The following is a 26,782-nucleotide window of genomic DNA, read 5'->3' on the forward strand; positions in this document are numbered from 1 at the left end:
ACCAAGTCAAGGGTTAAGATCCCCTTACTGGTCATCTTTAAAAAAAAAAAAAATACGAGAATATGCTCATGAAAGAGATGCAGGCACTATAGTACATGTGTGTGTGTGTGTATATATATATATATATGTATCTTTTTTTTCTGGTCAAACAGATTGATAAAGATGGAGAAAGTGTGTGAATGGGTGCTTTCTTACACTGTTGGTGGGAATATAGATGTGCCCTACTTTTCTGGAAGGCAGTTTTGCAGCAGCTCTCAACAGTAAATATGCAAATATCTTTTGACTCAGTAATCCCTGGGTTGGAATCCAGGGCCCCTGACTCCATATCTCGTGTTCTGAACCATGACTACCCTCCATGAGTGATGGTCAGGCTTTGTTTAGAAAGGGCAGAGCTGGCTGATCAGTGGGGAGACTTGTGGACTTGGCTGTGGGAGGCTCACGCAGGATGTATGACCACGGGCGAGTTCTTTGGAGCCTTTATCTTCTTGTGTGACTGGCTCAGATATTAGCAAGGAGCCCAGCACAAATCAATATGCCCTTGGTCAGCTGCTTTGTTGGCACGGCTGCCGCTCCTGTTCTGTAAATAATTGGAGCCCAGTCACCGATGAATCAGCACTGACCGCCCTTGGCAAGCAGGGCTGGAAAGGCAGTTTGGCGTGGCATGGCTGTGTGAAACAGCCTCGATGCTGGGGGTCAGGTGACAGAGAGGGCGGGCCAGCTGGGTCATTGCCCTCAGGATGATTTCGGCAAGTGATATTCCCTACTCCTACCTCAGTTTCCCCTTTCTTTCTTCCCTTTCTCTTTCTTTCCTTCTTCCCTCCCTTCTCTTCTCCTTTCCTCCATCCCTTCCTTCCAATGAATGCCAAGTATGCACCAGGTATTGTGCTGGGTCCTTGAGAGACAGAAAACAGAAGGCCAAGCCCTCATTTTCTCTGCACACAGATGTTCAGTAACACGGGGGCACAGAGTGGGGAGTGGGCATTGTACCTGATTGGGGTGGGGGGTAGAATGGGGTGGGAGGCGATACTTGAGCTAAAGCTAGACATTGAATAGGTCTCACCAGGTGGGCAGGGGGTGAGCCCGGGACTTTTGGGCAGCAGGGCTGCAGGGGCCCAAGGGAGGTCTGTAGGGAGGGGCTGAGCAGTTGCTTCCAGAAGGACCTGAAAGCCAGGCTAAGAACCTTGGATTTTATCCAGAGGGTAATAGAGAAGCATGGAGGGACTTTTGTTTACAATATCTTCATAATTATATACTGTTAAATTATAAAACAATTCATCCTATTATAAAAATAAAACAATACCCAAGAATATTCATTAAAATAAATATTACCTCCAAATCTTCTCCTCTAGTAACAGTTTTGGGTGTATCCTTCAAGATTATTTTCTCTTTTTTTTTTTGTGGCTACCCAATAAAGAGATCTGAACACTTGACCTTGGTGTTATTAGCAAAACATCAGATGAAATCTCTGGCCAGGGAAGGGTTAAGTCCAGTGAGACAACATATCTTAAAACCATTTAGAACATTAAGAAGAATTTCACAAGGTTACAGTTGTTTTGATCCTCTCTACAATGTAACTGGGAAACAGAAGAGTCTCAGCTTTGGATTATTTTCTCTTTCTTTTTTTTTTTTGTGGCTACCCAATAAAGAGATCCAAACCCTTGACCTTGGTGTTATTAGCACCATGCTTTAACTAAGTGAGCTAACCAGCCAGCCCTCAAGATTTTCTATGCATGCATAAACATATCCACTTTTGTTCACAAAAAAAAGCTCATCCTTTATGTACCATGCTGTGGTTCGCTTTGCACAGGAGGGCGGCCGTCTCCCACCTCAGCACACACACATCTCCAGCTTCCTCAACAGCTGCTTTCCCTGGATGACACCTCCCTTCACTGGACAAATACTTATTGAACCCTCATGTGTACCAGGGGCTGTTCTGGGTGCTGAGCATGGAGCAGGGAACAAAACACAGTCCTTGCTTTCAAGGCCTCCCTCTTCTGACTGCCAGTCATTAGGCTGTTCCCAATATTTTCCTATAACATATAACAGTACATGTATCTTTGCACACATCTGTGAGTATTACTATTGGGTAATTTATGTTAAAAGGAATTGTGCACATTTGATTTTGATAATTCAACATTGGTAATATTGAGGACTTTTTAGGCAGGGGATGATATAATTAAATTTACAGCCATCCCTCCATCCACTCATGCATTCATCCTTGAACCTGTGCATCCATCCCTCCATCCACCCATCAATGCATGCATCCACCATGTGTACATGTAACCATCTATGCATCCACTCATGCAGTCCTTTGACAATCATTTACAGAGCATCTGTCACATAAGAGGCCCGGAACTGGACATGAGGACACCATAGGTGAGGTATCTGACACTGTGAAGCTCCTGCTGTAATGGGAGCTAAGTCATACATCATCACAAGAGTTTGTCCAGGACCAGATAGGGTAAGGATTCTCTAAGGTTCTTCCACTTTCTCCAGTAGTGATTTTATTCTGGAGGCTGCTGTCACACTAAATTCCTTCATTCCCCTCAACTCCTTCCTCTCACCTAATCCAGTGCTTATGCTCCTTTACTTCCCAACTTCAAGAATCTCATGGCGTTCAATAAAACTCTAAATACTGAGGATATTCAAAAGGCTCTGAGTCCTTCCTGGGCTCTTTAGCCTTGACCATGACTTTGAATAACTACTATTATGGCTCAGCAAGTGCTGTCAGCACTTTCTCTGAAATGTGTTCATTCTCTTCTCATTGCTCTGTCTCCACCCTGGTCTGAGCCACCAGAGTCTCCTGCTGGGATGGCTATAATAGCTTCTCACCTGTCTGCCAGCTTCCGTTCTTGCCCTGGACAATCAATTCATTCTCCACACAGCAGCCAGAAGGAGCTTTTAAAAACATATTTTGGATCTTGTCACTCCCCTGCTCACATCCTCCAATAGCTTCCCTTGGGCTTAGAATATAATCTAAACTCCTCTTGGCCCACAGGTGCCCATGTGAGCAGGACCCTGCCTTTGCCCATTGCCTCTCTCTGCCCCCTCTACTCACTCCCTTCCAGGCACACAGGCTCCCCCCAAAATGCCAGCTCATACCTCTGCCCCCACAGCTTCCTGTGCCTGGGACCCTCTTACTATTTAGGTCTTGGCTGAGATGACACATCATAGAGGCATTCCTTGAACACTCATCTGAATCAGGACCCCGACCCAACCATTCTCTCTCACATTTCCCTGGGTTTCCTTCTCCACACCACCTGTCTGAAATTATCTTGTGTGGTATTCTGTTCCTTATATATTTGGTCAGGACCTCGGGTAGGTGAAACAGGCCATGCTTGGGAATTTGGGAGGCAGCGGGCAGGAGAAGCGTGGAAGTGCAAGCCTGGAGCTCCCCGTTGACCACTCACTCGTACCCCTATGTCCCTTCAGGCCTAAGCCTTTTGCAGGCACACCCTCTTGAAGTCCTCACAACATTCTGGAAAGGCTGATATTCTTATTCCCATTTTATTTTTTTATTTTTTATTTTTTTAAAAGATGACTGGTAAAGGGATCTTAACCCTTGACTTGGTGTTGTCAGCACCACGTTCTCCCAAGTGAGCAAACCGGCATCCCTATATAGGGATCTGAACCCGTGGCCTTGGTGTTATCAGCACCACACTCTCCCAAGTGAACCACAGGCCGGCCCTCTTATTCCCATTTTATAGATGAAGAAACTGTGGCTCAGAGAGATGCAAAAGTTTAGGATGTATCCTTCAAAATTCCTTTCAACACATGCAAAACTACACCTATAGTCTGTGCAACAGGTGGTCAGTGGTGTGTCAGCTGGATTTCCAACTCAGCTCTGTTGACTCCAGGGCAAGTAGTCTTAGCTATACCATATCAAACCACTTCCTCATTTGGAGACCCTGAGCCTCAGTGTCCCAATCCAAGGACACTGCCAATATGCAGCAGAGCAGGATTCTAACTCGGACTTGTCTCACCACAAATCTAGCATCCTGTCCTGCCACCACGCTCTCTCCCTTCCCCAAGCATCATCTGGGAAACGAGGGAAGAAAACTTCCGGGATCCTCAGCCTACAGGCTTCAGAGAGATAAATACCCCACCCGAGCTAACCCTGGCAGTTAGGCCCAGCCTGCTTCCTGTTGGAGTGGCCTGAGGTTACTCATGGTCACAGTGAGGAGCCAGCCAGGTCTAGGGATGTCCTTGGCTGGCTCCCTGCTCCGAAATCCCCTCCTGGGGTCAGGTAGCCACAGGCTCTTCCCTTGTGGAGCAGGCCCAGCCAGGACTAGTGAGGAGAACACTCCCCACACTGTGGGCAGCACAGCTTAGCACTCTTCCAGCTGTGCTCCAGGGTCAAGACCCTGGTCAAGTGATTTAAACTCTATAAGCCTCAACTCCTCTGTCTGTAAAAGGGGCTACATAGCAGTACTGGGAGCTGCTATTATCATTTTTCTCCAATCTGCTCGTGTTTTCTAAATTATAGGACAAACGGGAGAGAAGCACAGATTCCCACCCACGTTATGGTTGGAGAGCGGGAAGAAATCAGAAACAGAATCTTAAGTCATATGTCAAGACTTAAATCAACCCCAAGTCCAGTGGAATCTGCTTCTGAAATGCCTCTCAGACTCATCCTTTCATCTGTCCCCAGTGCTGAGGTCTTGCCTTCGTCATCTCTTGCCTGAGTGGCCACAACAGGCCCCTTACCCGCCCATTTCCCATCTTCTCCCGTCCACATTACCTGCAAGCAGTTTATGACAAAAGCAAATCTGACCAGGTTATTCTTTAGCTCAAAACATGTTGGTGGCTCCCTCCTTACTCTCGTCTACAAGACTCTGCAAGATCCAGCCCTTTCTCTTGCCCCTCTCTCAAATGGCCACAATGCAGAGGGAAGGTGCCTGAAACTTTCTGTGGGCACCATGCTCTCTGGCCACCAGGACTCTGGCAGCAACCTCTACCTGGACCCTGCCTAACACAGGCATGCCTCCTGAGGAGGGGGCTTGGTCACTTTGTCCAAGAAGCCTTCTGAGTCCCCTTCTCCCCCCACATGCCAGGTGCCTCCTTTGAGCTCCTGCAATCCTTTGTATGTCTCCTATTTATTACAGCTCTTACCCACCAGATGTGTCGCTGCCTATGGTCCTGTCTGCTTCTCCACCTGGTCTTGAGCTTGGAGCGGTTGCAGAGGGTAAGCCCACCAAGCTCCCCTCTAGGTCTCCGCCTGGCTCAGAGCAGATGGCCCCTAAACATTTGGGGACTGGATGAATGAACTACCATATGCCGAGGGCCTGGAAGGTAATGGGCTCCCGAAGTGGGCTCTGCCCCTAGAGCAGTTACTCTAGTCAATGAGACCAGCCATAACTAGGCAAGAAACTAACGACAACAAAGGTTTAGATAACAGGTTGGAACGATCCAAGTTGGGTCACGAGGCTGCGTGGTGAACTGCTCCAAGTCGCCCCCTTAGGGAGGCCTTCGCAGACACTGCTCTCCTCAGTGCTGAGGAGAACTAGAAGATTCAGAGGCTTAAGACCTGCTTGGTTCTTGGGCCATTCTCTGGGTGTCAGTTTTCTGAGAAATGGGACTCATTACCTTCCCGGCCTGATTTAGTGTTCAACGAACCCCAGTCTGGTCAGACTCTGGAAGACCATTCCAGCCATAGTTTTCATAGTGTTTCTCCTCGTCATTGTTTCTTTTCTTCTGCTCGCGCTCTCCACCCTGCCCCGCCATCCCCGGCTCCCGCCCCACGACCTCCCATTGCCGTCTCAGGGCCCCTTTCCCTTCCCCCCGTTCGGCCCTGGCGGAGAAGGCGGGCCCTGCCACACGGTACACCAATCCGAGCACGGGGCACCGCCTCCGCCTCCCGCGGGTCCCGCCCCACGCCGCCATCTGCCAATCGCACTCCACGCTCGCCCCGCCGAGCGGCCCAATCGCGGGCGGGCTGGGCCGCCGGCGCCCCGCCCCTGCCGCGCTCAACGGCGGCTCCACGGGCGGCCGCGCGGGGTCCAGCATTCTCGGAGCGGCGCCGCGCAGCGTCGGGCTGAGGCGGCTGTGTAGGAGGCGCAGCCGGCGGCGCTGCTGCTTGCAGGGTGTGGGGTAGAGGCGGCGGGCGAGGCGGAGGCCACCGGCCGGGCCGGAGGGCGCCTCAGCTCCGCCGGGTCCCGCAGCGCGGGTCCCAAGATCGAGGAGGAGGCGGCGCCCCGCTGCCCGGGTTGGGCCCGGTGCCTGCCCGGAGGAGGCCCGCAGCTGGGCGTTCCGTCCCGCAGCGTCCCCGACGCGCCTCCCGGAGGGGCGCCCTCTGCCTCCCCGGCCTCACCTGCGCAGGCCGCCTGCCACCCAGGTGCGGGGGCGTGTGCGCGCCGAGGGCCCTCCCCGGCCGCCAGCGGGGCGGGGGCGGTGCCGCTCTCCGCCCGGCCTCACCCGTCCGCCCTCCGCCGTCAGTCTCACCGGTTCGCCCGTCCGCTGCGCCCGGCCGCGCGGCGTGAGCTCCCCCGAGACCGCGGCTCGGGATGCCGCCCGTCTGCGCGGCCGCCCGCGCGCCGCCCGCCACCCGTGCCCCCGCCTCCTGGGCCATGTCCCTCTGTTTACATGCCAGTGCAGCCCCCAGCCGCTCCGAGCCCCTCCGAGCCCCAGCTCCCCGAGGGTGAAGCCAGCGGGCCCGCGAACTGGACTGGTTGCTCAGACCTGGGGTTTCGGACTCATCCCCGCCTGCTCCGCCGCCTCTGCCACCATCTGGGCGGGATCCGGCTCTGGTGTTTTGAGGAGGGGGTGTGTGCAGGGAAAGAAATCCTGGGGATTTCTGCCCGTTCTCCCCTTTATTTTGGCCTTCCGGGCTTCAGACTCAGGGAACTCGCTCATGGCTTTCTTGATGAAGAAGAAGAAATTCAAATTCCAAACCACTTTCACCCTGGAGGAGCTGACTGCGGTCCCCTTCGTGAACGGGGTCCTCTTCTGCAAGGTCCGGCTGCTGGATGGCGGGGATTTTGTCAGCTTGTCGTCCAGGTAGGAGCTGGGGCAGATACGCCTGCAGGGGAGAGGGGTGGTGAGCGAGATCTAGCCACTTGGCAAGTGTGGAAGTACCCCTTGGGGCAGGGAGAGTTGGGGGATTATGTGTATCTGGGGCAGGTTTGCACAAGACAGGACTGGGTCTGAGGAAGCTGGCAGGGTGCCAGGCACCCTTCTGCAGGTGACAGACCTGGGAGTCTATTCTTTCAGCCCCCTCTAGGGCCCTGTACACAGCCTGCAGTAGGCCCATTTTGCAGGCTTGCATGTTAGCGTCCAGCGGGATTTGTGCCTTGAAGGAGTGAGTAGGGGAGGGGTGTTCCAGGCCACCTTGCACCCCAGCTGGCCACTTGGGCTGTCAAATGATTTAGAGCCTGGGCCAGCCACAGGTTATCTGGCACTCCCCAGCAGCTGGGAATGCCTGGTCCCAGGCATACCTCCGTCTGGCTGGAGGGAGGTGGCTGGATTTTGGCCTACCCAGCCCCCTCTGAATGACTGTCCCCTTCTGGCTGGAGCTGTGCTGCTTTGCATTGCAAATGCCCTTGTGGAGGCGGCTGCTGCCCTCTCTGAAAGCAGCTCCCTTGAGTTTGGTTTTGTGTTCATCCCCATCCTGGCAGGTCCAGCTGCCCAGCTTATTGCTGAGTGCAGCTGAGTTCCTACGCTGCCCCTCAACTGACTGTGCCCACCTGAGGTCACGAAGTCCTGGCCTGTCTGGACAGACACTTGGAGTCCTATAGATGGGGGTTCAAGTCCCAATCTGTTACTTTCTGGGCCTCTGTTTCCTCTTCTGGAGAGTGGGCCTAATACTTGTCTGTCTGTCAGAGTTGTGCAGAAATTTCAGTAGATAGAATGCAGTGCAGGGCCTGGCCCAGCACCTGGGGCACACTGCTTTCCTCACCTCCTCTGCTCTTTGCTCCTCAGACCTCCTTGTGGGTCCAGTTAGCCAGATCTGCCTCACTGTTCCGAGATGGGGTGTGTGTTACAGATAGAGAAACTGAGACTCAGAAAGGGAAAGTAAGTGGCTTTCCAGGGATCTCACAGAAGGCAGTTGTCAGCTGAATGCCCTGTTTGGAGACCTGTTGGATGAATCAGGAGCTCGAATGTTCTGTTGGGAAGAGCGGAAGGGAAGGGAGCTGTGTGGCCTAACCCAGATTTAGGACTCTCTGGTGTAGACAGGGTGGGGTGCCTGTTCTTTGTACTGGCTCCTTGTTCTGCTGGGAGCTGCTTATCTGAGGAATTTAGACAAGGGCTGCCCCTTGCAGTGGGGGTGGTGGCCATCCTCAGTTGCCTGGGAAGCCTGTGATCCCATGGACATCCACACAGTGGCCCAAGGTTTCAGAGAGAGTATTGTGCTCAGTGCTAGGGCTTGGAGTCAGTCACTCACTGGCTGGATGACTTTGGGCAAGTTACCTGACCTCTCTGATTGCAAGAACCAGCAATTATGGGTGGTTGCGTTCCCTGTTTTACTAACACCTCTCTCTTAACCCCTTGGCTATGTCATGGAGCAGAGGTGGAGGTGGGGTCCTGTAGGATTATTATCATCTTACAGAGGTGGAAACTGAGGCTCAGAGAGGAAGTGACATGCCTGGGTTAATATAGTGGAAGCTAGATTCAAACTCAGGATGTGCTTTTAACCACTCCCCTCTTGTGCCTCTGAGCCTCAGTTTCCTCTTCTGTGTGATGGGGAAGTCATACCCCCGCGCCCCCCCACAGAGTTGTGAGGTGCAATGGATAATGTATGTACCATGTCTGGCCTAGGCAAATTGCTGCAGCAGTTATAATTACTATGGGCAGAGGGGCCAGGTTCCAGCCCCTCCCAGGTCTGGGGGTGATGGATAGAGTCAGCATGGGGCCTCCATGTGAGCTGGGGATGGGGACAGTCTTAGATTCCACTGAAGAATTGATAATGAGGTCTTGCCTGGCCTCCCAGGCTCTGGAGCCACTGCCCCCCTACCTATTAGCTTTTCCATTGCCCTAAACCTGCCCCCATACCCGGGAAAGTCTGGAAAGTTCCAGGTCTTAACTCACAGGGTCTGGATTTCACCTCTGCTTTCCCTTCTTCCCTCCTGGCCAGGGGCCTCGGATTTCCCGAACCCAGCCAAATCCAAACAGCCTTTCCCAGTCCTCGTCCTGGATGAAACATGAGTGGGGCTGAAGAGGGAGGAACTGACGTTGAATCCCCCAAGATTGGTCACTCAATGGGTGCTGGGTAGTTGTTTGCTGCCAGGCAGGTGTAGCTGGAGAGAGTGGACAGTGACATTGGGGCCTGAGGCCCGTTTAGAGCTGCTTTGGCTTTTGCTGGGCTTTTGCCCAGGAGGTGGGATTCCTGGGTTCCTACTCCCTCCACCCCCACCCCGCCCACACTGGTCTGCAGCCTGCGAGCCCTGCCTCACAGCCCACCCCTCCAGATAGCCAAGGCCCCATTGTTTTCAAGTTGGGGAAGGGCTTGGGATGACTGGACCTTATTAGATCCTGGGCCCAGATCTAGTAGTACATTCCCCCCAACTTCTGGGACCCCTGAGGTGGCCCAGAGACCTGGTGGTGGCAGCATGGGCGGTGCCAGAGTTCAGCAGGCCCGAGGTCCCACCCCTGCATTGCCCGCTTTCCTAGCTGGAGTGTTTCTGTGTGTTGGGTGCCTTGGCAACAGCCGGGAACACAGCTTGCCTGACCCAATTTGAGCAGGTAGAGCAGGTGGTATATTGGGCTGTTCCTCAGCCTCATCCTTCTGAAGCCTCCTTACAAACGTAATCCTCACAGCTACCATATTCTGAGTGCCCTGCTGTGTGCCAGACACTGTGCAGAGTATTTCACAAAAGGTATTTCCATTAATCCTCTTGGCCATCTGTAGAGACACCGAGGCCAGAAATATGAAGCCATGAACCAGAGGTCATCTAGGTGGTAAATGGCAATTGGGGAAATCACACTTTTATCATTATGGTTTGAACCACATTTGATTGTGCACTTACCATATGCCGGGGACTTGCTGAGCACCTCAAATGCATGGTCAGTTGAATCCCCACAACACCCCATGAGCTAATGGTGTTATCCCCACTTACGGGTGAGGAAACGGGTCAGGAGAGCTGAAATGACTGAGCCTGTGTCACTCAGCTAGGGAGTAGCAGAGATATGATTTGAATTTGGGCAGGTCCAGCTCTAAAGCCCTGTCTTGCCTTGGTTGCAGTGGGTTAGAAGCTGCTACACACCCATGTGACACCCTAGACCTTTGAAAAAGTTTCCTTTCAGTGGACAGAGTGGTACAGGAAAGTTCAGAGGTGGGTAGTTTGGAGGCACTGAACTAGGTCTTGTGAGGTCCAAGGAGAAAGGTTTCCAGGACCATAAAGTGGGGGTGGAGCTGAAGTCACTGCCATGGATTAGGGGTCAGGCACAGGCTGGCACTGAGCACGGTGAGCATTCGCTAAGGCCCCTGCCAGAGGCCTCCTAGGCAGATGCATCCAAATAGCATCTGGGAGGTTTTCCTAGGGGTCCTGGGAGGGATGCGGAGGCCCCAGCCAAGTCTGGTGAGTTGGGAAGCAGCCAACCTGTCCAAGGCAGCCTTCACGCAGGAAGAATCCCAAACATTCCGAGAGGTCTCTGCTCCCATCTGGCACCAGTCCTGTGGCCTGCCCCATGCACATGGCTGGTGATACCCGGGGAAAGGAACACAAGGGAGGCACTGACTTATAGCAAATCTTCTCTGGAGGAGACAGGCAGAAATCATCTCCTTAGCCAATGGATGGAGAAACTGAGGCCCAGGGCAAAGAAATGACTCGCCAGGGCCACTTTATAGGATGAGTGAATGGCACAGCCAGGCAGACTCTGGTCTGACCCTCACCTCTGTCCCCTGTGCCTCATCAGTATCCTTCTTTGCACAAAGGAGGCAGGCTGGGCCAGAAGGAGAGGAGGGGTCCCTCCAGGGGCTCCTCCTGCTCTGTACTTGGGTGCCAGGCTATCCAAGAAGCAGACTGTCGCTTGGAGAGACCCCCTCCCCTTTGCCTTTTCTTCTCTGGCAGCTTTGAATCCGCAGTTGGCTTTCAGAGGGATTTTTTGGGGGGGCAACCTGTTGAAAGAGCTCACGGCTGCTCACCACACAGTTACTGCCTGCCTTCTGTGAGCACGGCCTTGTGCTGGCTGGGATGGGAGTCCTTGGAGGGATGTTTAGGATTCTTTGAGCATGAAGAAGGCCTTGGATGGGTTAGCTCTGTAGCTGGAGGCCCTGTGCCCAGGCCGGGTCCCTGGGGAGGCCAGGCCACTTGGTCTTTCCTCACACACGCCACACTCTTGGCCAGAGCTTCTACGTCCTCAGTCCCTTGCTCTTCCTCCTTGGAAAAGGCTATGGATGGCACTTGAATCCACCTCCCTGCCAGGCCTGCTCTCAGGCACATCTTGGTGTGGAGCTCCAGGAGGGCTAGGTGGAGATAGACACATAGTCTGTCCCTTGGGGCCAAGGGAAGCAGGGTCATGGAGGTGCAGAGTGACCCCCGAGATGGGCAGGGCATCCACTTTCCTTCACAGAGCAGGGGCTCTGGAGACTGAGAATGCTAGGAGGAAGGTGGTGGCTGACAGGTTCCTGTCCTCATCCTGCTTTCACTGAGCACCCCTTGGTCCTGGGCTTCCAGTTGGGTGAGGGGCAGTGTGCCCAGAGGGCATCATGGAAACTTCAAAGCCAGGCAGATCTGGGGTGGGTTTCTTGGATCCTGTTAGACTCCAGCAGACCAACTGGGGAGGCATTTCTGTTCAAGCATCTGTCCATTCATTTGACAGGCACTGATTGAGGACCTGCCCCAGGCTGGACACGGTCCTTGCTCTCACGGAGCTCACTATTTCATGATGGGGAACATCATCGCAATAAGGAGGGTTTCCCCGAGGAAGTGACCCTTCATGGGATCCTTGAAAGCCAAGGGGCCTTGAAGAAGTTGGACTAGAAGAAGGTTGGGAAGAGCTTTTGGAGTAGAGGCCCCTTGCCAGAAGGCACTTGCTGCCCGTGGTCCAAGGCAAGGGGCTGGTGTGGTGGGGGCATGGGGAGGGGTAGGGAAGGGCTGGAGAAAGTGGAGATGGAGGATGGCCAGGCTGGACTGCTGCTGGCTTTGGGAGTCCTGTCAAGGGGCAGGGGAGTGAAGTGGCCTGGGTTGATGGCTAGGATGATGGCTCTTGGCTGCCAGGTGCAGAAGATACAAGGGGGCCTGACCCGTGCCCTCCGAAGGATCGTTGGAGGCACCTGGGCAGGCAGTGCTAGCCTGGCCCGGCTTGGTAGTGGCAGGCAGCAGCAGAGGAGTGGACTGGAAAGAAGATTAGTAGACAGAGTGGGCAGGTAGGTTTCCTCATCCCGAAGGCCTGGCATCATGCCTAGTGCTTAACAGATACTGGAAGATGGACGTTCAGAGGGTGCACAGTGGCCAAAGTGAGCCAGGGTTTTGTTGAACCCCTGCAGTACTCCAGTAGTTTTTGATCACATAAAAATCTGGCCTTTCCGTTTCTGTCAAGTTGGAAGATCCAACAACAGTGCCACATGGCAGTGTTTGGCTCAAGGGGCTCTGCAGCTGACTCTCCACGTGGGCTGCCTGCTCGAGGCTCCTCCCGACCCCACTGCATGCCCCCTTGGATCCCCCAGTGTGCTCTGCCTCCTTTATTTTACTCGAGCCAGCGTGGTTCCTGGGGTCCCCTTGGAAGGTCTTCCATGTGCAGGCTGGGGGTATAAGCTGGCAGAGCAGCCTGTGGAGAGAAGTCCTGCTGGCAGCAGAAGTGGGCAGGGCCTGGCTAGGTGGCCTCAGAGGCCAGCTGGGCAGCAAGGCTGTGGCACAGGGCCAGTGAGGTCAGACTGTGCTGCTGGTGGCCTTGGTGAGGCCTGAAGCTGCCTCGCCTGTGCCTGGCTGTGGTGTCTACTCTTGGATCTGGCCTTTGCAGCCAGCTGGCCACACTGTTGGCAGGTGTCACCCTGGCAGCGCCTGCCTGCCAGCCTGGCAGCAGCCCTGACCTGAGGTGATCTGGTTCCATGGAGCCAAGGCTATTCCCCAAGGCCTGCTCCTTGCTTCAGGCTCTGTCCTGGGAGCTGCTCTGGCTACAGGTTTCTTCTCAGCGACCATAGCAAGTACCAGTGGGTCATGCTTGTCTGGGGGTGGCTGGGAGGCCCTGAGTAACTTTGAACCCTGCTTGGTCAGTACCTGGAAGTCCTGTCTTGCATTTAGGGGCCGTGCCTGGCCATTGAGATGGCTCTTGGCATGTCATCTCATGGGCTTCAGGACCCTAGGGACTCAGTATGTGGAGTCCAGTGACTGTCATGTAGTGACCTTACGGTCACCTGTCTGGTGCTGGGGATGGACAGTAATATCTGTGGCAAGCAGTTTAGATTTATTGTCATCTCACCAGGGAGCCACAGAAAGGTTTAAGCAAGGTAGAGACACCAGATTTGCTTAGAAAGAGACCTGGACTAACATAGGGTGTGTCACTCTTCATTATCCACCCTCCCTGGCAAGTGCTTTGGATTGTGGGCACACCAGACCTGCCCACAGAGCCTGAGATGTGCTCTGTGACCTGTCAGCCACCCTTTGGGCCTGCTGGCTCCCTGTGAGGTCAGATTGCTATTGGGGACTCAGTGAGGCCTGAAGCTGCCCAGCCTGTGCCTGGCCCTGGTGTTTGCATTGGGCTGTGGTTGCAAACATTTGGTCTTTGCCTTGAGCCTCTTTTGACACTGAGGGCTCAGAAGAGCTCTGGCATGCTGGCCTGGACCTTCCTGCTCCCCCCGTCCAGATGTCACTGGGAGCGGCCAGCCCACAGCCCCTCCAGCCAGTTGGTTTAGGTGGTTGGGAGGAAGGAGGTTTGCCTGTTTGGTTTTTGCCAGGCCCAGGGGAGATGTTCTCATCCTGCCTCTGCCACTCATTGCTTATGTGACCTTGGGCAAGGGACTTTGCCCCCAAGTCTCAGTGACTCACACTGTGGAGTGGGACTGCTCGTGCTGCTTCGCAGTGTTCTCAGGAGGACACGGTGAGATGATGCCCGTCAAACATCCGACTTGGCTCCTGGCACATGGTGGACACATTGTATATGCTGCAGTCTGTCCTCTTGTCCTGGGCTGAGTCATGGTGGTGGGCTAAATGGCACCCCTCAATTGCCCCTCCATGGCATCTGGCACTCCTGTGGTCTGGACTGACTGGGTGCTGCCAGGAGAGGGTGCTTCCTGCCCAGGGCTTGCTCTCTTCCCTCCACAAGGGTGGGAGCAGGCAAGGAACACACCTAGTGTCTGAACTCAGGGTCCACATGCTTTTTTGCATCTGTTGGCTTGAACCTGCCCTGCAGGGATTGTGTGGCTCTGAGCTGGTGAGAGCTGGATTGCTCCTCTGGGCTTGGGGAGGCTTCTGCCACAGGAAGGGGCCTCTGCCCAGTCAGCTCTGGGACCCGTTCTGGTAGACAGAAGATGGTTCTGCCCAGATGAAGAGAGCACTGGCTGCCAGACTGCTGGTGGGCAGTGTCCGGGTGAGAGAGCCTGGACCCTTCAGCAGGTGGAGGCCCCAGCTACTCCTGGCCCTCAGCATGGCGTGCACTGCTCCTTGACCTCGTGGTTTCTGTGCCTTTGCTCCTGCACTTGCTGCTTCCTCCAGCTCCTTTTCTCCGCTGCTCCACTCATGGAACTCCTGCTCAGCCCAAGAGACACCTCCTCCAGGAAGCCTTCCCTGGCCTCTTTTGGCCTCGTGCACCTGCTGGATGCCCTCAACTCAAGGCACTGCAATCCCTGTTCATGTGTCTAGCTCCTTCCCAAGACTACGGGCCCTTTGTGGGCAGAAGTGGCCTCTGTTGCATTGTTGCCTCTTAGTCCTGAGCTTCCTGCTGTGGGTTGGTGCTGCCCCGGGGCTGTGACTTCTCTCTCCTGGCCCTGAACCAGTGTGGGTGCTGGTGCTGGACTGCTTGGTGGCCACCCCCAGCTGCTGGACCCAGCCCTCCCCACCCCCATGTCTGAGGTATCAGTCCGTGTCAGGAGCAGCCCTCACTCGCATACCGAGCAGCTGGGCCTCATCACGGACTCAGAGGCTGCAATAGAGAGGCAGCTGGGGACACCAATGGCTTGGGTTGGGTGGACTCCTTTATGGGGGTAGGGATGTTCATAGCAGGCTGGGGAGGAGGTAGGGGACGGGGCCTGACTCTGAGTCCTGCAGTTGGACCTTGGCAGCTGCTTGATTGTTCTGTGATCAAGGCCAAGGCCTCCTCCTGTCAGCCTCAGCTTCCTCCTCCATCAAACATGGGGTGCTCTAAGGTGGGGGCAGGAAGACTACCTGAGATTAAGGCTACCTACTCAGCACAGGGCCAGGCCCCTGGCAGCTAAAAACAGACTAAACCTGCTGAGAGAGGAGGTGTGCAGCCTGGTGCTTGGGGAGGGCGGAAGTCTGGGTCCTCTTTGCACGCAAGGCCTCTCACCTCCCACCACTTCCTCTCTTGGCAACCGACCAACCGGACTCTGCAGACAAGAGGGGACAGCACACCTGCGGTTCCCCACTCCCCCCAGTCACTTCCTGACAATTTCCCGGGCACCTTGTGTGTGTGGGGCCCCGAGCTGGGTCTTGGGGACACAGCCCCCACCATCCTGGGTCCCCTTCTGTGGGAGAGGCTCACAAATGCAATGAGTGCTATGGCAACCGGCCCTGAGGAAGTGATGCTGGGCTTGGGGGTGGGGAATGAGTAGGGTTAGCAGGTGGGAGAAGGGTGAGAGTGCTGAGCAGGGAAGAACCAGTGGCCTGGTGGGAGCTTGAAGTGGTGGCAAGCCACTGGGAGGGGCTTGGACTGTATACTGAGAGGTGGGAGCCACAGAAGGTGTGAATCAGAGGGGGCTTGTGTGGCAGAACCACTAAGGGCAGTGATGGGATGGCCACTCGGGGCAGGTGATTGTCAGCTGAGAAGGGCGGCTTCCCACCTCTGTCATCAGGCAGTGATTCAAAACAAAACTCGAGGCAGCCTTTGCAGTGGTGAGAGTGGACAAGCTGCTGTGCTCGCAGGGCCCTGTCTCACGAACATAAAACACCGAGGGAGGGAAGCCAGAGACGAGTGGATGATGCCCCTTATGGGAAGTCAAAACCATTCTGATACAAGGCAGGGAGGTATTGTCTCTGTCGGGGTGGGGGTCATGTCTGGAAGGGGCTTCTGGGGGCTGGTTTTATGGGTATGTACTCTCTGAGTACCAGCGAGCTCTGCACATCTCTGTGCGAGAAACAAGCCTCAAGACGCCCCACATCTTTGGGTCGTGCTGGGTGGATGCCAAAGTCCTGTAGACAAAAGTGAGGCACTTTTTTGGGTGTCTGAATGAGGTCCTTGGGGCTTTTCCTGGGTCTTTCTTGCTGGGCAGTGCCCTGAGAAGCATTGCTGCTCTTTATGAGGCAATAACTCATCTTGTCAGCTGCAAACAATCTTCTCTGGCTGGAGATTTTCCTCCTGCTTCTTGCAAACCCCAGCAGGGGTTGCACTTCTGAGGGAGGAAGGGCTCCTGAGGCTGCCCGACCACTGTGTCTCTGAGCCTTGCCTTCCACGTCTGTCCATGAAGTGGGGTAATAAACTCTCCTTGGTGCTTGAATGGAATGGGTTAACACCTTTTATGTACCCAGCATGGTGCTCAGTGTGGACTACATGCTGAGAAGCTGGCAGTGGTTGGTATTAATCCAGGGCAATTATTAGAGGGGACCCAGGGCTGGGAGCAGAAAGGAAAGGTCCATGTTCCTCCCTCTCTCCCTTTAATTGTTTTTCTTCTCTCTTCCTGTGGTTCACCCATTCAGCAAACATTTGTGATTAAAGCCAGACCACTGCCCAGGCCAAGGCAGTTGTGGTCCCTGCCTGGGGCCCAGAGCCAAGGGTGTCCATTAGACACATCCATCTCTCAGAGAAGTTCTGAGCACAGTGGATGAGGGGAGCCATCACAACTCTGCTCTGTGGCCCTGAACCCTCTCTCTGGGGGTGGGCCTTTGACTGACTGTGATTGTGCTCTTCCTGAAATGCCAAGAGAAGGTCTGACGCTGGGCTGCAGCTGCTCCTAAGGGTTTTGTGGTGGCTAAAGAGGAATCACGTTGCAGCTGGATGTGGGCAAGGATGGCCCTCTTGGGTGCAGGCAAGACCGAGGCCTAGACTTGTTTGGGTGTATCCCCGTGTTCCACTCAGGCCTGGCTTGTAGTAAGTGCTTGGGAAATGTGTGTGGAGCAAGTGAATGTGCCTCTGGGAACTCTGCTCTCTGGGAGATGGGAGCCTTGCTCCGTTTTCACCGTTCTTAAGACCCAGGCCCAGAAGAAGAATCCTGCAGTGTGTAGGGGGATGGGCTTGGATAGAGAGTGGGGGTTCAGAGGACAGAGGCATTCCTGTGACTCTAGTCCAGCCATTCTAGGAGCCAGGCCTTGGGCATGGAGAACCCTCCTTCCTCTCTTCCCCTTCCTCCTCGGGTGAATCAAACACCACCTAGAAGTGAGTCAGCCAGATGTGGCTTGGGCATACTTAGGCCACCTGCTGGCCTACCTCCTTGGATATCCCTGCCAGGATGTCCCAGCCAGGTTCAAGGCCTGGGGAAATGTCCTGATCCATGGTCCTGGGTTGGGGAAGGGGTACTGGGTCAGGGGCTTTGCATGCCTGGTATCCTATTAGACCATCTACCTCAGAGGGGAACTCAAGGTCCCTTTCTGCAATTACTTTTGAAGGTCTAGTCCCTGTCCACTGTTCAATGTGGGTGCCCACTCTGTGCCAGGCCCTGTAGCAACCCATGAGACAGGGACAGGGTGGTGACTGAGGCCCAAAGAGGTCCACTGTCCAGTGGGTGGCAGAGGCTGGGCTTGAACCCTGATCTCTCTGCCTCCCATGCCTTGTGAGCAGACCTGCTGGGAGTATGGTGCGGGAAGGGAAGTGCCCTGAGCAGAGCCAGCCCCGCAGCTCTGTATTTGCTACAGTTTTGGGTCCTGGAGAGGGGAAATTACTACCACAGCTCAGCGTGTTGCCCATTGTGTCTTCTTGCTTTGAATTCCTGGGGCCTCTAGCCTGGCCCAGCCCTGACATGGGGACCCAGCTTGAAGTTCTGGGGTCAGACAGCCATGGGTTCAGACCACAGCCTTCTCTGAGCAGGAGACATTGGCAGATTACTTCCCCACTGTGAACCTTGTTTCCTTGCCTGTGACATGAGGATGATAGTATCCACCTCCTAGGGTTGGGCTGTGGATTCTGGGAGGTCAAGCAGGGAGAGCTCCTGGCTTACCACCTGACATGTAGCAAGTCCTCGGGAGGTGGGAAACTGGTCTTAGGAACTCTTGCAGGGCCTGCCTGCTGGGAAACATTTTCCCACTTCTCCCTCTGACCCTGGGTTGACCTAATTTAGTTCCTGACACCAGTGGGTCTTGACCCAGAGCCACATCCCACTGACACCACACTTTGACCCAGTGACCATTCTTCCCTTTGTTTCCAAGCCACCTCTTCCCTGGTATTGAGATTTACGGTGATGGGTCAACCCACAAATCACAGGGTCCAGGGTGACCAGCATGACAGATACTCATGCGGATGCCACAGTCCCCTGAGAATGGCTGTGCTGTCTTGGCAGATTTCCCAGGGATCCTGCAGGATGGGGGTAGGGTGAGGTGTGGGTCAGTTTCCTCGTCTATGAAGTGGAAGCAGGAAGTTAATGCTTGAGAAGCACCCGGCATATGGGAGGGTTCCTGGGAAACAGGAGCCAGGCTGGGCTGCACTGCGTGGTGGGGGCACCTTTGCCCAGGTACATGGGGTTGGACCAGCACTTGGTCAGAGCCAGCAGTTTACTTTGGATCCTTTCAATGGCCTACTCTTTTGGGCTATTAGAGCAAGAGGGAGTGAACCAGGCATCAGTTGAGAATCACATTCATGGGGCATTTGCCTAGGCAATAGCTTGAGGCTCTGGGTGCAGAAGGCAGAGTGGGGCAGCCACTTGCCTGTGTCTGTGAAATAGGGATGCTGGCACTTGCCTGTGTGGGGTTTTTGAAGATCAATCTCAAGGTTACTTGGCTGGTGAGCAGCAGGATTCAAACCCAGGTGTGTCTGACTCCAGAGTCCTTACTCCTAACCCTGACCCTTCCTTGGCAAGCCTGAGTGACCTGGCCGGCCCCCACCCTGTTTCTGTCTTGAAGTTTCCAAAGCCCCAGTGTGCCATCCACTCTGTGCTTGTTTGGGTCACTTGCTAATGCCATTCTTCACTCCCAGCCTGCTCACCCATCCCGAGATGCTCTTAGGGCTCTTGTTGGCAGGGGAGCAAGGAAGGCATCTTGGGGCTGCTGGGTGGCTCCTCTCAGTACTCCAGTGTCGGACACAGAGTGGCTTGGCTTCTAGGAACTTCTTGCTGCCTCATCGTGGGAGGAGGTGCTGGTATGCCAGAGCTGTAACGAGCTGCTTCCCCTGCACGTGGCCCTGAACTCCTGGCAGGAGCCAGACGCTGCTAGGCTGCCACGTTGGCTCTTCCGCCCTGCAGCCCCTGGACGGGTGCCTTGGCTGGTCCCTGGGGCAGGCCCCTCCCCAGGCAGCTATACTCTCTTCTCTTCGGGGAAGCACAGGCAGATGTTGTCGATTTAAATTGTTTCCTTATTAGATTCCTGCTCTCCTGGCCTGGGCTGGGTTTCATCAGCCGGGAACCTTGATTGCATCACTGGGCTGCTTGCTCCTGCAGGAACCTGGACGAGGACTGGAAGATTAGGCTGCAGAGTGGGCATGGCTGAGGAGGGGCAGGCTGGAAGGCAGGGGGACAAACTTACGAGATGGAGCCTTGTTCTGGTCACCTCTTGTTATAGGGGCTGAATAGGATGAATTAGAAACCAGCTGTCTCAGGAACCCAGGAGCACAGTGGGGCTGGGAGGTCCCAGGGTTCCCAGATGGGTCTCACAGCTCTGCTGACTCTTAGCTTGAAGCTCCCTGCATCAAAGTCCCCTGGGAGCTTGTTTAAAATACCCTTCCTAGGCCTGCAGCAGTTCTCAATCAGGGTGACTTGGCAATGTCTGGAGACATTTTTGGCAGTCACACCTGGGGTTGTGCTGCTGGCAGGAGGCTGCTAAATAGCCTCCAATGCACCGGACAGCCCCAGAGAGAAACCCTGTCTTGCTGGGTCTGTAGTTCTGGCACATCCTACTGGGAGTCTTCCTTTGTGACATGCTAGTGGGTAGTTTTATGCTGTTGGAGTCTGAGAACCCCTGTCCTACTGGGATCCATGCCCCTCTCTTTGCTTGTGGATTGAGCACCCATTCCCTGCCAGGCCAGGGCTCTGTGCTGGGCGTGCAGTGGTGATGTGGCATATGTACTGACGAGTAGTTGCAACTGGAAAGGTGAAGTGCGGGGGTAGATTGAGGCCACACTGCAGCTCTGTGCCATGGCCCGTCACAGGGCCTGGGCTGTCCCACTAATCCCCGGGGCTCCCTTTTCCTGACTTTCTGTTCCCATGATGGTTGCCATCTTGATGTCCACCTTTGCTCTCCAAGGACAGGTCCTGATGGTCCCACTTGGTAGGACCATCCACAGTAGAGACCCTGTGGGACCCTGTGGGACCCTTGTGGTCCCATCACAGTAGGGACCCTGTGGGCCTGGCAGCCTGTGGCCAGGAGGTGGCTCCCACAGCATTAACCCTTGTTACCCGTGTGATTGAGACCCAGGGTTGCCAAGGCTCTGGGATCTTGTTGTACTTCCTGGGCAGTGATGCAGGCCCAGGCCTGGGCCAGGTGTGGGATGTGGCAGCCAGCTGACCTTGGGGAACCATGGAGCCCAGACTCTGGGGTGGCTTTTGCTGGGACCTCCCAATTTCACTATCTGAGAGGCCGAGGATGGCGGCTCACTTCAGCACGGCCCGCACCTTTCACAACCTCTGAGGCCTCTTCAGTGGTCTTCAGATGCTGGGAGCCTGGGGGACAGTGTTCCCCTCCTCTAAGGTGTCCATTTACCTTGCTGCTTTTGAGGGGAACAGACGTGGAGAAAGGGTGAAGGTGTGCCCTTGATGGCAGGTCCCCTCAGGTCAGCATCCAGCCCTGTTGTTCTGTGACTTTTGGCCTGTCCCACCCCTCTCTAGACCTCGGTTTCATCTGTGAGATGGGAATGATAATGGCCTACATCTCATAGGACTATGGGAGAATTCAGTTGGTCATGAGTATGAAACATGTGTCCTGCAGAATGAGCTCAATGAATAGAGCTGTTTTCACTGTTGATTAATTAAAGATGAGCCCAAGGGGCCAGGGAGTGTGTTCCAGAGCAGGCCCCTCAGGGGGAACAGAGTGAAGGTCCCGCTCTGTGCCACCTCTGTCCTGGGCTCTGGGGAAACAGTGGTGATACGGAGGAGATGTGGTCCCCATCTGCACAGGTTCCTGATGGTGGCTGCCTGCCTGAGACATAGTAAGGAAGATGCTAGGAAGACATGGCCACACAGACACCACTTTGGCAGAATTCTTTGCATCTCCCCTCTGGCTGAGTGGAGGAGAAAGGAGCTCTGGCACCGCAGGGTCATCCTGACAGCCCTGTGCCATGAGCAGATCATCCTTTTACAGACAGAAGTTGAGGCTTACTGAGATGGGGCTTCCCCAGTCCCTTGAGCAGCCCCATCCCGCTCCTGGCCATCTCTCAGCTCTTTCTGGGAGCCACCTCCTTCCTCTGGGTCTTCTTTGTGCTGTTCCCACTGGCTGTACATCCCTCTTCCCAAATCTTCACTCAGTTGACCTCAGCCTCAAGGTCCCAGCTCTGACTCCAGCCCCCTGCTGTGTTCATTGCTCTTGTACTCCCTTCTACTGGAAGCAGTTGTCATTTTCTGTGTGTCTGTCTCCCTCACCCAGCTGGCGGCTCCACCAGGAGGTTTGCTCACATCGTGCCGCACACCCTGAGCTGTTGCCCACAGTAGGTCTTTCAGGAGGCATCGTGGAGGCCCCGGTTGGGATTTAGGTCCAGGTCCCTGTGTCTCCCCACATTGCCCAGTGTGGCTGTCTGGGGCAGACCAGAGGATGAGCAGGTCACTGGGCTGGCCCTCCTGGGGCTGGGAGAGCTCCAGGGGAGTCCTGCTGGGCTGAGGACACCAGCCTGGTTGGGGAGCTCGGTTCTATTTCAGGACAACACAAAAGTAACTTTATTTTGCTACTGTGATGGCCGCAGCGCCTGTGGTGGGTGGAGGGCTTGCCCTGCCTTGCTGGGATTGGCACATCTAATTGTATATCTTAAAGCTAAAAATGAAACCCGGTCTCTGTAATTACCTGTCCATGGCAGCGGGGAGCTGGGAAACACACCCTGAAACCCTGGGCTGGGCAGGGCTGCTGGTGTCATCTCTTTCCCGGGGCACCCAGTCACCCGCTGGGTGACCCCACTTGTCAGTGCCTTAGGAGGGCAGGGTGGGCCCAAACCTTGAATCAAGTAGATGGGGGGGGTTTTTTTCCAATCTCTTTTGCTTATAACCAGCCCTCCAAACCTCAAACCCTTTTCTCATTTTTCAATTTGAATTTCAATTATGAAAACAGCTCTTGGGGGCCGAGTCCGTGGCGCACTCGGGAGAGTGCCACGCTGGGAGCACAGCGACGCTCCCGCCGCGGGTTCGGATCCTATATAGGAATGGCCAGTGCACCCAGTGGCTGAGTGCTGGTCACGGAAAAAGACAAAAAAAAAAAAAAAAAAAGAAAACAGCTCTTGGACAGAAACAAAGTGGCCCTGGTAGCCTGTCCCCCCACCTTAGTCAGACCTTCTCTGAGCTCCCCACTTCCTCTGGTCACTGTCCCCTTAACACCAGTGTGAGTACCCACGTGGCCAGGGAGCCTGGAGTTCAGGGTTCTGGGCCTCCTGGTTTAAAACCATCTCCTCCTCTGGGTCTTGGTTTTGTTGTTTTTAAAGTTCAGTTCTCTAGCCCAGTCATGAGCCACCTTAGCAGGCAAGCAGGGTGGGTGCACAGTCTTATGTTTTCATAATAAACATCTTATTTGTAATTTTTCTTTATAGCTGCTCATTTGTTTTACTTTTTTCATACTTTCCCACTTTCCAAGAGAGATGGCTCACTCGTCCCTGGTCACTGGGGACATACATTGGGCACTGCTGTGTAGGCCCATCGCACCCTGGCAGGACCAGTCCCTGCCCTTCAGTGCCCACAGGCTATTGAGGTCATAGCTGACATCAGGTGGCACTCAGCTTTCAGGATCTGCGACACTCTCAGGGGTCCTGCAGTGCTGGGATGGGCCTCTGCTATGCCTGGGGGTCCCCAGCTCCCTTGTGGCCACTCTCCGCCTCGCTCCCTCTGCTGCAGCCACACTGGCCTCCTGCTCCTTCTCACACATGTCAGACACATTCCCACCTCGGAGTCTTTGCACTTGCTGTCTTTTATGCCTGGACAGCTCTTCCCCCAGCTGTCTGTGTGGCTGGCCATCTTTCTTCCCTCATGCCCCCTCGCCTGGGCACTGCCTACCTCCTTCCCTGGTTCCTATTCCTCCGTGGCACTTACCACCACCTGGCATGCATTTGCGTAGTTTTGTCTGCCTCCTACCCACTGCTGGAGTATAAGCCCCGTGAAGGCAGGGATTTGTCTGCTTTGTTTACTGCTTGTGTCCCTAGGGCCTTCAGCAGTTCCTGGCACATGGTGGGTTCTCAATAAAAGATTTTGAGTGAATCAAGTCCCTGAGATTTCCTCCAGCCTGACCTGGCCAGCTCCCACCTTGGGCTCATGGCCACCTGCTTTGCACCCCCATTCTTACAAGCATCCCTCACCCCTCCCCTTAGTGTTCATCTCCCCTCATTAGCCCGGCCCTGTGCCTGGGACCTCATGCCACCTTCCTGAGGGTGCCCAGCTCCCTCTCTCTAGAGGGGCCCTGGGCTGCAGGGCTAAGTCCTGGCTATGACACAGGCTGCGGACACAAATGGGCCTGGAGTCAAGACTGGCTCTGCTGCTCTGTGACTTTGGGTGAGTTACTCAGTGTTTCTGAGCCTCACTTTACTTATCTATGCAGTGGGCTGGGATAACAGCCACCTTTTAGTGTTGCAGAGTCCTGGGTGTCACACAGTAGGTCCTCAGGATGTGGCCGCTGCTGTGGTGTTTATTTCACCCTTGCTGTGACCTCCTGGGGTGGGCCAGGGCGAGGCTGCTAGCTTCTTCCCGTGGGAGTGGTGGCATCTAATAGGTCATTGTTTACAGACCTGTGGAAACAGGAGGAAGGCCCAGTGCGGATCCCATGAGCCCTGCCGGCTCACCTTCCTGCAGAGGGAGGGAACGTGCCTGTTACCTGAGCCTGGGAGGGCTTCACATGGCTTTCTCTGGCCTGGCCCTGGAACCACAAATGGGCCTCAGGCTTCCTGGCCAGGAGTTCCCACGGCAGACTCTCAAAGGGGAAGGGAGAAAGCCTACAATTCCCTATCAACTTTTGTTCCCAGACACTAATCCTAATTCCTCCGGGTGTTTCAACATGCCCAGAACAATGAGCTTCCTCCTCACGTTTCCAGCAGCTACTTCCAGTTTCTAGGTAGATGGGGGGTAAAGAGTCTGAGGGTCCACATGGGAGCTCTTGCCATTTCCCAGCTTTCCCTCCTTTCAAGCTTGTGCCTCTGGTTGTCCGGGAAGCATCACTGTTCTCTTTGCCCTTTCACCCACCTCCTCCGTGGCTGCCACAATCCATGAGGGCAAGACAGAGCTGCCATCAGAATAAGATCCAGAGTCCCCACCACCTTTGAGGCCTGGCAGGACCTACCCCCCTGCTCCCTTGCTGATCCCACCTCTTCTGTCCTCTCCCCACCTCTTCTTCAGCCACTGGCCTCGTACTGTTTTTCCATTTGCCAAGCATGTCTCTACCGCAGGGCCTTTGCACTTGCTGCTCACTCACCTGGATGGTTCTTATCTCAGTCTGATCAGCCCCCATCCTCACTTCACTCAAAGCCTGAAGTAGCAGCCCCCACCTTCTCAGTTCTACCCAGCACACCGACTCACTTTCCCTGCTCTGTGTTCTCCATTTTCCTATTTATGTCACGTACCATGTTTTTTTTTTTGGGGGGGGGTAACAGTTTTATTGAGATATAATTCACATATCACACAATTTACCCATTTAAAGTGTACTATTCATTTGGTTTTAGTATATTTACAGAGTTGTACAACCATCACCACAAACAATTTTAGAACATTTTCATCACCCCAAAAAGAACCCATACCCATTAGCAGTCACTTCCTATGTTCCTCCAATTCTCCCACCCCCTGGCAGCCACCAATCCGTTTCTATGGATTTGCCTACAATGGGCATTTCATATAAAGTAAATTATATACTATGTAGTCCTTTATGGCTGGTTTCTTTCATTTAGTGTGACGTTTTCAAGGTTAATGCACATTGTAGCATGTATAAGAGCTTCATTTCTTTTTGTTGCCAAGTAATATTCCTTTATATGGGCAGACCATATTTTTATTTATCCATTCAAAATGTCCAAATTGATGGATGTTTGGGTTGCTTTCTCTTTTTGGCTATTATGAATAATGCTGCTGTGTACATTTGTGTACAAGTTTTTGTGCGAACATGTTTCATTTCTTTTGGGTATCTATCTAGGAGTAGAATTGCTGGGTTATATAGTAACTCTATGTTTAACCTTTTGAGGAATTGCCAGATTGTTTTCCAATGTGGCTGCACCATTTTACATTCCTTCCAGCAGTGCGTGAGGGTTTCAGTCTCTCCACATCCTCACCAAAACTTGTTGTTATATGTGTTTTGATTCTAGCAATCTTTAGTGGTTGAGAAGTGGTTCTAGTTTTGATTGGCATTTCCCTGAAAGTTAATGATGTTGGGCATTATCTTGTGTGCTTGTTAGCCATTCGTGTATCTTCTTTGGAGAAAGAAGATCCATGCCCATTTTTTAATTGGGTTGTCTTTTTATTATTGAGTTGTTTTATTTTTTATTTCATTTTATTTTAAATTTTTAAATTTTTATTGAATCGTAATTGGTTATACATATTTTGGGGGCTCAACATTGACATATGTTGATCAAATCAATATTACTAGCATATATATTGTTACTAATTGTACTTATTCTTTATGCCCCTTGTCCAGTCTCCTCCATCCCCCTCTTCCTCCTGTCTCCCACATCTGATAACTCTAGATTTCCTCTCTCCATCTGAAAGAGTAAAGGTTACTCTGTTGATTTGTTGCCTAGATGATCTGTCCAATGCTGAGAGGTGTGTTCAGGTCCCCCAATGTTATTGTAGAGCAGATGCTTCTTCTGTCACTCTAGAATGAGCTTTGTGGAAAGAGACATCCTCTTCTTTTCTTTGGTCTCTGCTGGTGACTCTCCTTGTGTCAGTGCACTCCAGTGGCTGGCGAACCATCTGCACGGTGGTTGTGGTGTCTAGCCACTTTCGCAGCAGCTGTGGTTATTGTGGTGGCTGTGGTAGGTCACCCACATAGAGGTGATGTTTTTGGCATGCTCCTTACCTAGTTGGTGGTGGTGATGTGCCTGGTTGTGGGCGGTGTGCCTGGTTGTGTCTTTTTATTATTAAGTTGTAAGTGCTCTTTGTATATTCTAGATACAAGTCCTTTATCTCATATATATATATATATATATATATATATATATATATATATATATATATATATATACACACTTTTTTTTTAAAGATGACCCTTAAGGGAATCTCAACCCTTGACTTGGTGTTGTCAGCACCACTCTCAGCCAGTGAGCGAACCGGCCATCCCTATATAGGAATCCAAACCTGTGGCCTTGGTGTTGTCAGCACCACACTCTCCCGAGTGAGCCACGGGCCAGCCTTTCTTTATCATATATATGATTTGCAAATATTTTTCTTCATTCTGTGGGTTGTCTTTTCACTTTCTTGATGGTGTCCTTTGGGCAC

General features: G+C 53.7%; 1 protein-coding gene across 1 annotated transcript in view; it reads left to right on the plus strand.

Annotated features, from left to right (window-relative positions):
• Positions 1 to 6,500: 6,500 nt before the first annotated feature.
• The window catches only part of EEIG1 (estrogen-induced osteoclastogenesis regulator 1), a 36,717-nt gene continuing 16,435 nt past the window's right edge, over positions 6,501 to 26,782 (plus strand). Inside the window, exon 1 of the mRNA XM_063082144.1 lies at positions 6,501 to 6,996. Within this exon, the coding sequence (XP_062938214.1) occupies positions 6,851 to 6,996 (146 nt within the window). The 5' untranslated portion in view covers positions 6,501 to 6,850. The remainder of the gene's footprint in view (positions 6,997 to 26,782) is intronic.

This window comes from Cynocephalus volans, chromosome 17 (genome assembly GCF_027409185.1).
Source record: "Cynocephalus volans isolate mCynVol1 chromosome 17, mCynVol1.pri, whole genome shotgun sequence".
NCBI classification, from domain to species: domain Eukaryota; kingdom Metazoa; phylum Chordata; class Mammalia; order Dermoptera; family Cynocephalidae; genus Cynocephalus; species Cynocephalus volans.